Source organism: Homarus americanus, unplaced genomic scaffold (assembly GCF_018991925.1).
Source record: "Homarus americanus isolate GMGI-L3 unplaced genomic scaffold, GMGI_Hamer_2.0 scaffold25827, whole genome shotgun sequence".
In the NCBI taxonomy this organism is placed as follows: domain Eukaryota; kingdom Metazoa; phylum Arthropoda; class Malacostraca; order Decapoda; family Nephropidae; genus Homarus; species Homarus americanus.
In genome coordinates this window covers 8217785-8233950 of record NW_024738300.1, presented here as the reverse complement: position 1 = coordinate 8233950, position 16166 = coordinate 8217785, and the positions used below count along the sequence as shown (strand labels likewise).

The following is a 16166-nucleotide window of genomic DNA, read 5'->3' as shown; positions in this document are numbered from 1 at the left end:
ATGGTGTTGGTAATGCAGCAGTGTGAATGGTGTTGGTAATGCAGCAGTATGAATGATGCTGGTAATGCAGCAGTGTGAATGGTGTTGGTAATGCAGCAGTGTGAATGCTTTGTGAATTATAATTGAAACATTGTACATTATGGAGGTATGGTAATTGTATACTGTGTATGTAAGGTGAAAATATGAGTAAGATTTCTGGATAATTTTTGCTTGTTTCATTCCCCTTCTTTTGATCTTTATGCTTGTTCTTCACAACACATATACTGTACTGTATTTCTTTCCCTCTCCTGTGGTTTCAGTATTCTTGATCCACCACCACACAAATGTGATAGTAAAGATAATAATATAGAATAGCAACTGTGTGGGTGTGTGGCAGGTTTCACTTGTGTTGTTACTAGAGGAAAGCAGTTTTTGTTTCATAGCTGTAAAAAATAAAATAAAAGATGTTGACTAATCGTGTGAAAACTAAATTGGAAATTGATATTTATTACCAATGAATAGGGGAGTAGTTAAGAGACAAAGATTTATTGATAAAAAAAAATCATTTTGGCGGGTTATGAAGGAGCAAGTGATTGATCATGAAATCCCATGACAGTATATGGATAGACCTTGATTGACTTGTGAATATTAACCATGTGATCTGGGTTGTAAACTTACGCTTAACCCTTCAACATTATAGACAGACAAATTTTTAAATTTGTTTTTCTTCTCCATCACACCCAACACTCATAAGAAATATCTATAAACAACAATTGATTATTTAGATTAGGAAGCATTGAGTCACCAGTACCCTGTTGTTAGACATGCGACTTCATGTTTGTCTGCCTTTGACACAGTTAAGTTTAACCTGCAGCTGGTCATTAACGTTCAAGTACGTGATCACCGATGTTACTATCTCTGGTCATTCACGTACTTGAACATTTTCTAAAGACTGTATACTTTTCCTGTGTCCTTGCAACTGAGTCTAGCTACCATATTCTGTTTGCTGGTAGTGTCCGGCATCTTGTGTGAATGTTTTCCACCGCTCTGCATTGAGGACAAGGCCAAGATTACGAGATTAGCCCATCCGGGCACAGGTCATTGACCCACAGCGGGGCCTGAGGGGCAAAAGTATAATAATAGTAATAATAATAAGAATTAACAAAAATAAAAAAATAAATTGTAATAAATAATAATAGTACAGTAATAATAATAATAATAATAAAGAACCATAAATACAAAACTGAAAATAAGTTGAGTGAGAAACAATATACAGTATGTATGTTGTGTTGTCAATAGTAAGAGAAACAATTGAGACCCTGCAATTGTGTGTAAATGAGGCAGAAAGTCAGATCATCAACCTGGGACTTGATCACAATTTTTGTGATGCCATATGGCAGCAGCATCTACCATTAGACAACACATTATGCTTCCAATATCTTCCCAGGCGGTAGTACTTCCCTGTTTGGTAACTGCCTACTACCTATGCAGTAGTCTCTCGATACCCATGGCACATGAATGCAACTCATTCAGGATGAGATAGCCTCTGAATTATTTGGTTGGGGTGAAGATGAACATGGTCTTGACAGAGGCATGTTTTGATAGTGATATTGAAGGTGATGATTATGATAGTGACCCGGACTACGTGTTTTGAACAAGAGGAAAGCAATGACGGCGGCGGCGATGATGATGATGAGTGGCAAGTGGAGGAGAGAGGGTTACTGCTCTCCCTATCTCCAGAAACATCCAGTACTCCCTCCACTTCACCAACCCCTACCACTCCCAGTCCCACTGCATGGTTACATCTGCCCACACTCCTTCCCATACTCCTTCCTCCATCCCACACTGTTCCCTCCCTCTCATACTCCTTCCTCCGTCCCACACTGTTCCCTCCCTCTCATACTCCTTCCTCCGTCCCACACTGTTCCCTCCCTCCCGTACTCCTTCTTCCATCCCACAGTTCCCTCCCTCCCTTCCACAGATGACATCGCCTAAAACCTAGAGAGCATATGTCTTACATTCAGCATCTATGTAATAAGCATTGCTGTAAAGGAATAGGAAAGCTTCTCTTCCTTCATGAGATTTTTCTTTGTGGAAGAGATCAAGATGAGTTCTGTTTCCTAATACACGATGAGAGTGACACACTACAGTATATTTAAAGGAAAGCTGATCACCCTTTGTCTGAGGAAAAAATCGGATATCCTTGGAAATTTCCAGGCACTGGTGAATGTTTCTGCGTCAGACTGCAGTCAGACAGACTCAGAGCTGTATTTATTGGTGTAAACACTGTTGTACACACAAAATATGTTGTAAATAATCAAAATGTACTTCTGTATACACTATACATGTACTGTACAGTACTCACCAGCAGATACTGTCATCTTAAGCTTGTTATGCAGACAGTCCAAATGGTGATGAGATGATACAGGATGGCTTGCCTTTGTCCTGTACCATATCTTGTAGCAGCTGTTACTGTTATTTGCCTCTCCTTCCATGCAGGAGGGATTGTACACCCACTGAATACAGTACTGTACATACATTCTCTACACACTAGCCTACAGTAGGCATGCACTGTCCATTCTGTTATGTACAGTGGGGGTCAAAAGTTTGCTCCCGACCAAAATGAAACAGCATTGACCCCAAATGAGATGAAACAGTCGGGGTAAGTCAGTTCGGAGACTCATTCCTGTGACTCCATTTCACCATGGGGAGTGAACTCTTGTCCACGACTGTACAGTATTGTACACTCGGCAGTTAGAATCTCGAGGTTCATGAAGAGGCAGGTGAGGTGACAGGACCTTTGTTGGCAAGTGTATTTATGATACTTTCACGCTTAATGAATGTACAGTAACTGTAATTACATTTTATGTCTTAACACCTCTTAAACACTGCTGTATCAGTATTCTTGGCTGATTATACACTGGTACAGTACAGTAATGTACAATACTGGACAACACAGATCATATGTGAAAACTGCAGTGAATGAGAGAAATGTTTTAGAGCCAGCAGTGGATGAAATGAATAAGAGATACAGAGCTATGAGATAAGTCAGAGATATATCGTCAAATCTACATCCTATGCAGTCACATGAGGTAAGAATACCTGATGACTTATATAATCACAAAATCAATCAAAATGATTTACAGAATTTCATGGAAAAAAAGAAAAAAAAAGAAAAAAAGACAAAGAAGCTATTGGAGAGAGAGAGAGACTCGTGATAACTATTTATTTATTTATTTATTTATTTTTGCACTTTCTGTATGTAGGAGTGTGTGTGTGTGAGGGAAAAATAAAGGAAATTGCATGCTGTATACTGTATCTCATTCTTATCAATACTGTGTGTGCTATGCTGGAATAGTTACTTTCTGTGTTAGAGAGAATGCAGTGATTCATCTAGTCCAGTCAGCTTACAGGAAGCACCATTTAACTGAAACTGCCTTACATAAAATTCACAACAATTTGGTAATAAACACTTGCACAGGAAAGTCCTCCCTTCTGGTCTTGCTGGATTTTTCTGCAGCTCTTGACACAATGGATCATCTATTACTTCAGGATCTTTGGTTGTTTGGTGTCTGTGATGATGCGCTCTCACTGCTTGAGTCTTATGTGTCAGAGTGATCTCAATGTGTGATGCTTAGTGGAACCATTTCAGACCTGGTCCCTTTACAGTTTAGAGCCCCACAGGACTGCTTAGACTGGGGTTTTTGTTGTTCATCATAGTCTTAGATTTCAGTTGGCTGTTTGGTGGTACAGCTTTAGGTGAAAATAATAAATGTTGAGACAATGAAATCCTTGATGTCTGATATTAAGATGTGGATGGCTAGGAGAAAACTTCAACTAATGATGACAAAATTGATATTATCACCATCTGAGGAACAATGATAATCATAGATGATTTCAATGAACCATAAAAGTACTTGCTCGTACTGATTGTATTTTGACTCAAAACTGAATTTTAAAGAGTATACTGTATAGATTAAATGGTTAAGAGTTACAACTTTCATATTTGAAATCTATTTGCTGTTAAACCATTTTCAATAAACAGTGACTTGTGACACTATTATATTCGCTTATATTGTCTCAGGTTGAATATTATAACTCTCTATTTGTCTGCCTACCTAATTATCTTCTGAAGAAAATTCAGATAGTGTTGAACAGGGTTGCCAAGGGTATTTTTGCTCTCCCACCGAGGATTCCCACAGCCCCATTCTTGATTGATTTGTACTGGCTTCAGACTTTGCCTTATGATGCCTAATGAGTTTTAAGGCACTTATGTTTGGTGAACCTAAGTATTTGTCCAGCCTGCTAAATCCTCTGACCACAAGTTCTGAAATGATTGTGTGTACAGGTACCCAGGTGGGCTATTCCTTGTTAAAAAAAGTACCTCACGCCCTGAGGATCATAGAACAGTATGGTTGTTCTTTTGCTGCCTGATCCTTTTCCTATACAGCACCCAGATTGTACAATTGGTTGCCTGTATCCATGAAGCAGCTAACTTAAGACCTTTCTTTTTTGGAAAGCTTATGGTCCTGAAGAGGGTAAGGTGATGGAGAATTACTGTACTGTACTGGGTTAAGGAAGTGTTACAACTTAAGGATATATGAACTGATTTTTTTTTTTGTAATAGTGTATTTCTTTTTTATTCTCAGGTCGTTGACTTTGTAGTATTTCAAGCACTAGTGAATTTTTTAGAAGAACTGGTGCTTTTGAGAAAAAAAGACCAGGTATCATTATTATGAATGTTATAATATAAAAGGAGTATTTATGAAAAGTTATCAGTAGTATATTTTGCCATCAAGAAATTATTAGTAGCATCAAGAACTATACAGGGTATAGGCATGTGTTTGTGTGAGGTTGGCTGCGAGTGATGGTTTTGAGGTGCATTCATTGACACATCTTTTACAGTACTATAGTATGTGGACAGGAGTAAGTTTGTGAATAATGATACAATATGTACAGTGATGAAAAATAAAGCTGGTGAGGTGGCAGTGACTGCCACTGACAAGCAACCAGATGTAGAAAAGTTTTATAATTGGCTAAAATAACAAATACTAACTGGAAATTTTTACTTTTTCTTTGTTTTCTTTTTTTTCAGTTAATTTTTAAAATTTACCTTCAATTTCACTGTAAAACTTAGATATCTCTGGTCTGTTGACCTACAAATCATAGATAATAGTGGTTTCACTTCAAAATTCATTTACTGTACACGTTTGTTTGCATTCTTGCCTGCATTCAGTTGCTGCAGTATTTCTGCTTTTTTGTTTATTGTTATTGTAACTCATTCTTCTTTAATATAAATGATACTGGGGATAATACTTGTATATCATCTATCGATCATTTTAACCCATGCCGCCACCACCCAAGGTCGGCAGGGCGTGCTCAGCTGACGACAATCGCGGCATAAATATTTTTTTTCCGACTATTTTCTATCGTATTTCATTTTGTAAATGTTTATTTTTTCACATGTAATTTTTCTATCGTATTATTATACAAACAAAATTGAATCTAACAGCATATGAAAATATGAGTGATTCTATTGAAGAAGTGGGTAGCCTCTGTGTATTGTAAACTCTTAGGACACACTGATGCTTGCAGGCCTACAAGGGCAGTTATCCTGACACCTCATGTCCATCACAGTTGTGCGGTGAGAATGGGAAGATATCGGTGTGTTTTGAAGTCAATAATGATATTTTCATTATTGGAATGCTGGCGAGAATTTTTTGGGGTGACAAAATATTCGTTCTTGACCAACCAAAGTGTTAAGGAAGCACAGAGTTGCAGTTGTAATCAGGAAAGGGGGGGTAATGCAACAGATTATTAACACTAATTAGATTATGTTTTGTCTGGTTAAAACGCCCAGAATTTGTAGATTTCCAAAGTTTGGGGACACGGATAATCAATACACTGCTCTTACTGGAATGGGGTTAAGGTTCTACTGTACCACCTTAGTTCAATTGCATGAGCTGCTGTTTATGGAGCATTTTTGAGAACCAATTGTTGAGAATCTTGTAAAAGTCACTAATTCTTCCCTCAAATACAAATGGAGCTGATACTCAGTTTCTTTTATACTATATGTTTTATTTTAGAAAATAGTATCACAAATCAAATAATTTAAATTTATAAATAATTGTATTAAAGCAGCTATCAGAAGCAGATATAAAAATAAAGTACAGTACAGTAAAATATCAGATGATGTTTTAATATACTACTGATTATTAATAATTTGGATAATTATCCTATGTGAATTGAAAGCTCTTTAGTGGGGTCTTAAGAAATTTACCATAAGTAACTTGATTTAGCTTGTTTGTTATGGTGACTATTGACTAAGGCAGCCAACTCCCACAGGTGGAGATAAAGAGGGTTCTTCAGAACCCAGAAGGCAGAGGAGCCAGCGACAAGAGTCATCAGTGTCCATACTGTAAATACTCTACACTGAAGAGATACAACATGAAAAAGCATATGCGTATTCACACTGGAGAAAAGCCTTACCCTTGCCCTTACTGTAACTCCAGATTTTCACAGAAAGAAAGTATGAAAACACACATGCGCAGACATACAGGGGAGAAGCCTTATGTATGTTCAGAATGTCCTTACCGAGCTATTCAGAAATGTAGTTTGAGAAATCATATTGCTGCTTATCATAATCCTGACAAGTATAATGATCATAAGCATTGTTTTTAACTCCTTCACTGTGGGATGCCACTTTTCATATTTTATTTGGCTAATGCCAGACGATTTTATTCAGCATGGATATGTTTGAACATAACAGAATATTGTTTGGTAGGAATAGTGTTAATGCAAGTGTTTAAAGAGAGAGAATCAGTATTTGGAGTTGAACAATACATTTCTCTCTCTCTTTCTCACATATGTTACATGTATGGATTAATTTGAAGTCTTGCTTAATCTAGGTTTATATATATTTAGTAACAAAGATACTGTAGTTGACATTTAGCCCAGTTTTAAGAGCTGGACTGCGAGTAAACACACACGTTTATGTATACATTTGGGAACGTGTTGTTTGTGGGAGTCTCAAAACTGATTACTGTATACAATATCAATTATGCTGTACAGTAGTTGAGTTTAGTGAGATGGTACGATTGGGGATTGAGTTCGGCATAAATATGTAGTGGAGTCGTAATAGTTAGAGAAATACAAATTTGAATTGTAAAATTTGCTGGTACAGTACCTCTGTTAGTACATGTAGTTAACTTTTTATATTTCACTCAACTATTCATAATTCATCACTGAGCACCAGCTGCCTTAGTGTTTATTTACACAAGAAACCATAAAAGTTGTGGAAATATCATTTCAGTGCTCTAATGTGATTTAGAAATGCAGAAAATATAATATCAAACTGTAAAATAAGATAAATGAAAAGGTTCATTTGTATATAATAACTGAAATATAGATACTGTACTGTACTTTCCTGCAACAAACAAAACAGGCTTGGTTTTTGATAATACTGTACTACTGTTATACAGTTTTGGATTTTAATTACATTAGACAAGCATTATGCATACCATCAACTCCTAGATTCACTTCTCTGACCAGTGTCAACTTGATTTGTGAAGCAAATAAAAAAAATGCTTGCCAATTTAAAATTTTTCTAGTTAACATTCACTAATGTACAGTGTACTGTCTCATGACAGGTTTTGCCCTGCCAGTGTCCCAATTTGAGCACTGACTTTATCTCAAGTTTTCATAAACTGTAACTATTTTTTTTTGTATCATTATTTAAAGGATTCTGTTCAACGGATTTAAAAGTATGTTGATCAACTAAAACTGAAAAAAATTGTGTCATATTTGTTCATCTTTGGTGTTGAAGAACACAATGGTGAGGCAAGCCACTAAAGTGCTAACTACACAACTCCACTACAGTATTCTGCATATAAATTTACTGTATTGTACATGAGATTACAGTATGAACAAGCTTAATAAAAATAATAAATAAATTATGGCAACAAAGTTTATTTCAGTTAAAAAGAAAATTCAGGAAATTTACTTACTTTATTTTTTGTGTATTGATATATACTTGATACAGCAAGTTTTCTTTGAAAAGGAGCCATTTTCAGCACCATATTGAGAGGGTTACATTTACTGGTCTCACACTTATATTCTGGACAACTCACAGTCCCATCAAGCCTTTAGTCACCCTGCCTTAACTTGACTTGACTTTTTTTTACTTAAATGTATGACTGAAATGTAAATATGTTTGAATATTTAAGTGTGACTTATGATGTATTGCAACATTTTGATAAAAGCTGGTGGCTCTAATGATATATGAAGCTTGTTCTATAAAGTCGTTGTCTTAGATTGTGAAACTTGGGGCTGTACCAGTACTGGTTCTAGATGGAGTCTGGAACATAAACCCCATTTTCCCCCAGAAATACTCTAGTACAGTATTGTACTTAGCTCTACTTAGTATTTTCTGAGAATGTAGGCCCCACCAGAATTAGGGGAAGGTATACTTTGAACAGTCTTGGGGTTTTAATATTAATGAAAAGAAATTATAAAGTAGGAAGGGTCTGTTTATGTTAACTGTTTACATGATTTTTTGAATGAGGAAATAAACCGTGTTTCTACAGAGGGTGGAGAGTCACCATACTTTTTATTTTTCCTTATTTAAATAGTTTAAGTTTCACCTTTTTTTAAGATGTACAGGCATTACCCAGTTAACAAAAGGGTTCTGTTTTTAAAAACCCTTTGAAAATACAGTCAATTATTTGTAAATCAAAGCATATTAGAGAATGATTAAATAAATTAGTGAAATATGTAAGCATTCTTGTAGTAAACAAAAAAATAATTTTAGCATATTTTCATTATTAAGATTTTTTCGTAACTTCAGGGTTTTCCTTCGTAAATCAAAGCACATGGGACTTCCGCTCCCACTCCATAGCTTAAAATATATGTAAACCGAAACTTTGTAAACCAGGTACTACCTGTAAAAATCCATACAATCATAGAGAACACTGTCTCACACAAAACAAAGTGAAGGCTACTTGTGTCAAGAGAACTGGTAAGGCTGTGGGATGGATGATCATAATAAGGTGTGATTTGCTCGTTGCACGTGGTGAAATTTTTTTGGTTTAATGTGCCACTTATTAAGGACTCAAAATTAGCTAATGTAAAGGTGTAAATCTGGTGAAATGGCAGTAAGAAATTTGAAGAAACATTTTGTAAATGAGAAATACACTGTATGGTAAAAGATCACAATGAAGTATATTTAGAGAAATTAAGAGAAGGTTGAATAGTACAGTACAGTACAGTTCTACTGTTCTTTGGTAGATTCTTAACAAAGGTTTATCCAGAAGTTTAATGTTTATGCATAATACAAGTACAGTGTTGTGTTGTTTTCTGGCAGGCTTGAGATGGGAAAAAATGAGGTTTGGGAATTTTCCTAGTATGTTATGGAAACAATGTGCCTAGATTGTGGGAAACAATGTTGATAGTTAGAAGATGCAGTCCCCAGGTGACCCTAAAACGAAATACTCTACAGTACTGTACTGTATATATGTTATAAGATTTTTTTATACTATAATTATGATTATAAATTGTTAATTAATGAAGGTTACAGTATACATTAAATTGTTATATTGAAGTATTGTACTGTAAATGCTGTATTTATATGAGTCTACTCATTTAGGTACCTAGATATTGCAGGAGTGATTCAGACCACTTGCAGTATTACAGGTACTGTACTGTACTGTACTGTACTGTACTGTACTGTACTGTACTGTACTGTACTGTACTGTACTGTACCGTACCGTACTGTACCGTACTGTACTGTACTGTACAGTACTATGCTGTAGTATCCTGATATACAAAGGGACTTCATTCCTGGAAATCCATTCATTAAGTGAAATGGACATCTATCAGCTGGTAGAACTGATGTATTATTTGGAGAAAAAAAATTGTCAACTGGGGAGTTTTTCACACAAGGTTCACCATTATACGACCTGTAAAAAATGGTAAAGTAGAAATATAGTACAAGTACAATGAAAATAATGAACATTGTACAGGTACAGTACAGTACTGCATGGCAACTGAAAGTTTGCATTCCTTGAAGGAGAAAGGTGTTGAAATGTGACTGCTATACTTTAAAGTGAATTTTTGCTTTCTTATATACATGTATATAAAAAAAGGTGCAGTATGGAAATGTGACTTTTGTTGAAACAATTTTTTTTTTTGGCAAACATATAGTGGATTTGGGTATACTGTACCTGTATTTATCTCACTCTAGAAAATTTTCACTGGTTCTCCTCACAGAGGGAAGAACACTGTTGGGTCACCAGATGGATCACCTCTCATCTATGAGATGAAGTGATAAACACTGGCTTTGAAATAGATTACAGTTACACCTGCTCTCACAGAGGGAGGGAGAGTTGGTCATGGTGTCTAGCACAACCCAGACCACTGACCAATTGTACGGAATTTGGTGTGTGTGTAGAGGGGGGATGCATATACATATTATACAGTACAATACATTCTTGAGTGTAGGTGTGGATGGCAGGTGCAAATACATATACTGTATTTATGTGCATAAATTTGTGTGTGTGTGTGCGTGCGAACGTGCGTGAGTGCGTGCTTGCATGCGAGAAATGCAATTTCTAGGTATGATTGCTAGGACTAGGAGGGAACAGTTTTGCTGAGACTGTCAAAAAGGTTTTCATGCTTTCCCCCAGCCTGGATGTTTCTCACTGCACCCCAGCCTCAACATACACTATTCTTCACTACACTCAAAAGCTCTTGTGCTCCGTGCTAACTGTTTATGATCAGTTCTTTGCCATGTTTGTTTTCAAGTACCCAGAGCATACTGTACTGTATGTCACATGTTAAATAGTCATCAGGTATTTGTAGCTCATTTCAGGGAAGAGATTGCATTACCACAGTACATTAGTTTGTCAACTCGTGCAGTGAAATTACAGTGTACTATGTAGGGCAAAAACAGATGGAAAAAAGTTGAGTTTTGAATGTGCAGAAAGAGTATGACAGGGTTTACTAGGCCCACACACCATATTTTGTTTTACTACTCCCACGAGGCTTGATTCTCACAGCTGTAATTCCTTGACTTTGACTGATTATTGCAGCTGCCCCCCCCCCAGTACCGGTAACCACTATTACAAAGGGAACTACTTTTTTAACATCCAGGCATTGCAATGAGTAAGTTTGTTGAGTGAAAATTGGTTTTATTATGACAACATACACAGTTTTTTTAAACTTACTACAGTACTGCACAGTAGATTGGTTCTCTTTATTTCTCTATCTCTCTTTTAGAATGTTTGTTTAAACCATTAATTTGGATCCTTTTGGTTTAAAAAAAAATCATGCCACTAAACTTCAGCTGAAGTGGACAATCTTAGGTTTTTCACCCTATGGACTGGGCACTGTATTGGTGTCCAGTTGCCTGTCACTGTAGGGTTAAACCTGAAAAGGGAAATTCACTGCCAATTACTTATTTTAGCCTGATTTTAATTCTCAGGTTCACAAAAATGCCATTGTGGCATCCTTAGTCTCTAATGGTTATTCTTCAACCTCTTGAAGATGATACTGCACAGTTTTGTTATTCATCCTTTTTTGTCATCTGGTTGAAGCTTCTTTTTTTTTTTTTTTTTTTTTTAATAATAATACACAGGGATTAGCCCACCCGGGCACAGGTCACTGACCCACATCTGGGCCTGGAGGGGGGGAATATAATAATAATAATATTAATATTAATTCATAGTAAATAGAATTTATAATAAAAATACAAAACTAAAAATAAAATATTAACAATATATAACTACAGTACTGTATAAAGAAAGAAAAAAAAATCAGTACAGTAGTGAGAAATGATATATGTATGTTGTGTTGTCAAAGTAAGAGAAACAATTGAGACCCTGCAATTGTGTGTAAATGAGGCAGAAAGTCAGATCAGCAACCTGGGGACTTGGTCACAATTTTTGTGATGCCATATGACAGCAGGGTCTACCATTAGACAACACATTATGCTACCAATATCTTCCCAGGTGGTAGTACAGTACCTCCTTGTTTGATAGCTGCCTACTACCTTTGTGTCACCCATCTTTTTTTGTAGTCAATGGGAAAGTCAGTGTCTCAGGCGCTTTTGTACTGATTACTGGGTTGTACAGTCATTCTAGCCAAAGAGTTGGCGATCATGTAAAGCCCTGTCCTCTATGAATACATACTGTATACTGTACTATAGGTGGGGAGATAGACTGTCCTTCTCATTCAGCCTTGGAGTCAGCTTTTTGTCATTAAGTTGACTGACTTGTTTCCTCCTATCTGTGTATGTTTTTTTTTTTTAGTTTTTACCATCAATTTTGCATATATGGCAACATTGAGGCTGAAAAAGGCCTGATTGCTGCAAGTTCTTCTGTTAAGTACAGTGCCACACATAAATGACAACTCTATAGAAGATTGATGTCATTGATGTATGCATCAATTGTAGTAAGTGATGAAAACTAAGCCCTCATTTATATTAAACTTGAAAATATATACAGTACATTACAGTACAGTGTTTGGTAGACTGTTCCAGACTGAATACTGATATTCAAGGCTATACTGTAGTGTCCAAACATGGTCACAATGCCATAATGCAGAACCCAATCTTTAAATTGTTAAAAAGGGGCATTCAACATAACTTTTCTCATTCTTTTCCTAATTTTGAGATTTGAAGGAGGTTCTCCACATGCTGTTCCACCACAAGTCACCATTTTGCAATGTCAGGAACTAGTTTCCATCCCAGCCTAACTAAACAAACACCACAAGCAGCAGATGCAGGTAATGGGGTGTTAAGGTTGAGAAATAAGTCACATAATGTCTGGAAAGACCTCAATAGCTCCATTCCATCCCCTGGGTATGCCTCTGTAGCACTGAACAAGGAAAAGGCTGCTTGGGTATTTAAACTCCATGTTCATCTCTTGGGTACAATGGTACATAGATGAAACGATACGAAAGAACGTGTGTGATTGGTTGCAGACGTGAAGAAACATTTGTACAGTAATTAGTTTGTCCTGTGATTGGATATTTAAAACTATATTGTTGGGGGATGTAATGAGTAACGATTATTGTTTTTTCAATTGTATTGGAGTAATAGTATTAGAAAACCATACTTAAGTAAAGGTACTGAAAATTTTGAGTCCTTTTTAAGTAAATATCCAAAAATGTTACTTGAGTACAGCACTCAAGTAAATTTATTGTAGTTACTTTACAACTCTGGGTTTAACAATTCTCTCTCTCTCTCTCTCTCTCTCTCTCTCTCTCTCTCTCTCTCTCTCTCTCTCTCTCCTCTCTCTCTCTCTCTCTCTCTCTCTCTCTCTCTCTCTCTCTCTCTCTCTCTCCCTCTCTCTCTCCTCTCTCTCTCTCTCTCTCTCTCCTCTCTCTCTCTCTCTCTCTCTCTCTCTCTCTCTCTCTCTCTCTCTCTCTCTCTCTCTCTCTCTCTCTCTCTCTCTCTCTCTCTCTCTCTCTCTCTCTCTCTCTCTCTCTCTCTCTCTCTCTCTCTCTCTCTCTCTCTCTCTCTCTCTCTCTCTCTCTCTCTCCTCTCTCTCTCCTCTCTCTCTCTCCTCTCTCTCTCTCTCTCTCTCTCTCTCTCTCTCTCTCTCTCTCTCTCTCTCTCTCTCTCTCTCTCTCTCTCTCTCTCTCTCTCTCTCTCTCTCTCTCTCTCTCTCTCTCTCTCTCTCTCTCTCTCTCTCTCTCTCTCTCTCTCTCTCTCTCTCTCTCTCTCTCTCTCTCTCTCTCTCTCTCTCTCTCTCTCTCTCTCTCTCTCTCTCTCTCTCTCTCTCTCTCTCTCTCTCTCTCTCTCTCTCTCTCTCTCTCTCTCTCTCTCTCTCTCTCTCTCTCTCTCCTCTCTCTCTCTCTCCTCTCTCTCTCTCTCTCTCTCTCTCTCTCTCTCTCTCTCTCTCTCTCTCTCTCTCTCTCTCTCTCTCTCTCTCTCTCCTCTCTCTCTCTCTCTCTCTCTCTCCTCTCTCTCTCTCTCTCTCTCTCTCTCTCTCTCTCTCTCTCTCTCTCTCTCTCTCTCTCTCTCTCCTCTCTCCTCTCTCTCTCTCTCTCTCTCTCTCTCTCTCTCTCTCTCTCTCTCTCTCTCTCTCTCTCTCTCTCTCTCTCTCTCCCTCTCTCTCTCTCTGTATATATATATATAAATATATAACTATATATATATATATATATATATATATATATATATATATATATATATATATATATATATGCTCATATATATATATATATATATATATATATATATATATATATATATATATATATATATATATTCCCCAAGCTTTGGGTACTTGTCAAAAAGACTTCAAGCCCCTTTTGTACTTTTTGTTAGCAGGTCCTGGCATTTTGTCTCAGAAATATCAGTCAGTTACACATCAAAACTGATGAATCGACTGTATGTCCACATTGTTATGGTGATAAAAGTTAATTTGTGCTTCCTTTTATGATGGCAAGTAAGATCCAAAGATTGTTGCAAGAAGCTTTTATAACCTACCAAATTCTGCTTGATCTTTTTGTATATGTCATGGTGCTCTGCTCTCACATTACGAAGATGAGAATTACCCACATCTGTGCCCCAAGAGTCATACAGCAGATAAAAATTGTGATGCTGGAGATACCCTCAACTCTCTGACACCCTTTTTATCATTAGAGAAAGTGCTCATCCATTTTACAGATAACAAAATGGGTAATGCAGTATTGCATCTCCTTTCTCCATAGAGGATTAACTTCAAAATGATGGCAAGAAGCCGAAACATTGTCCAAGTGAAGTGAACCTTAATATGCAATGTTTTATCACTGTAAGGATTTATAAGACATGAACATTTTCAGAAAAATATTTTACCCCAATTTTTGGACTACCCTACTGTACTGTACAGGTTCTTCATCTGTAACTTTTATAACTATTCTTGTGATACCTTAAGCTAATATGAAGTTGTCTCTGAAACATGCACTCAGCTGCTGGCTCTTACAGGCACACAGCTGTGGTAAAGTACCGTTGGCAGGCTCGGTGGCACGGTTCCCGACAAAGTCTGAAACTAAGAGAAGGTGTTTCGTCTGTGTTACTGAAGTGAAACTGAAGGACTCCGAGAAGCGGTATGAAAACATGGGGAGGACCAAGACGCAGTGCCAGAAGTGTGGGCAAGGTGTTTGTGGGAAACACCACATCCAGATCTGTATGTGCTGCCTTTTGTCTGTTCATGATAAGTTTGAGATAGAGCCTCCTGAGTTGATGGTGTCTTAAGAATTGGTTTGCAGGAACTTAAGGTTCTTCTCTTGCCATAAGGACTGTAGACATGCTTGTCACAGATTGATGAGAAACCATGACAATTGTGGACAAATGATCAGAAGTATTGACTGACCTGGATACTTCAAGTATTATTTGTGCATTGGCAGCAGTTTTTTTAGTAGCAACATGAATTATTTATTGACTACATCAGCAAGTATAATTTGGAAGAAACTATAGAAAGGATTAAGTAGACATGTGTAGTATCAGGGATTTTAAGTAAGTGATTGTATACATTAGGTTATACTAATTTTAAGGACTAAAGTAGATGATTGTATTTGTATGTAAGTGCAATGAAATAATCGACATTTCCAGTCTTGTTGTGACTCATTGGAAATTATTGTTTGTGAAAAAAGCATCATTGTTTGGGCAAAAAATGTGGACCCATTGAAGATGTTTTTGATTTTGTGTTTATTTTTATTTATTTATTTTATTTTTTTATCTATGATGCCTCACTCCTCCAGGGAGCTCCCCTCAAGATATGGCCCAAACACAAAAGACTCCAGGTTACCCTATCACCTTGTTTTCCTTCACTATGTCCTTTATTTCCTTGTTCTTTCCTTAATGTGTTTCCCTCCTCCTTCCCATATGGTAGATGTCCTTCATGCACCCTCATTGCTATCATCTGCACCCTTCTCCCATGCCTATACCATTCCAGTGAGCCTCTACCTATTCCACCACTCCATAATTCACACCATCTGCCTTTTCCACCATTCCAAACTGTTTCTTACCCTTGCCATTCCGGTAACCTCAGACAACTTATCTCAGTGGCTTGAATTTTACAACATTCTTCTTACTTAATGTTGCTCCCAAATACTGCACTTGAATTATTAACTCTGTCAATTATCACATTCTTTAATGTGTCCCGCAGTATATTTTCCTTGATACAGTATTTGATTTTGTATGG

The 16166-nt window shown here is 36.9% G+C and overlaps 1 protein-coding gene across 6 annotated transcripts in view; it reads left to right on the top strand.

Annotated features, from left to right (window-relative positions):
* The window catches only part of LOC121873815 (zinc finger and BTB domain-containing protein 17-like), a 97750-nt gene that overhangs the window by 39221 nt on the left and 42363 nt on the right, over positions 1 to 16166 (top strand). The window contains exon 6 of one of the 6 annotated variants that reach the window (XM_042377538.1): positions 14948 to 16165. The exons of 4 other annotated variants lie outside the window; for them this stretch is intronic. In XM_042377538.1, the coding sequence (XP_042233472.1) occupies positions 14948 to 15217 (270 nt within the window). In that variant the 3' untranslated portion in view covers positions 15218 to 16165. Of the gene's footprint in view, positions 1 to 6324; positions 8583 to 14947; position 16166 lie in introns of those variants that run through there. One more of the 6 variants, XM_042377532.1, reaches the window with a different exon arrangement.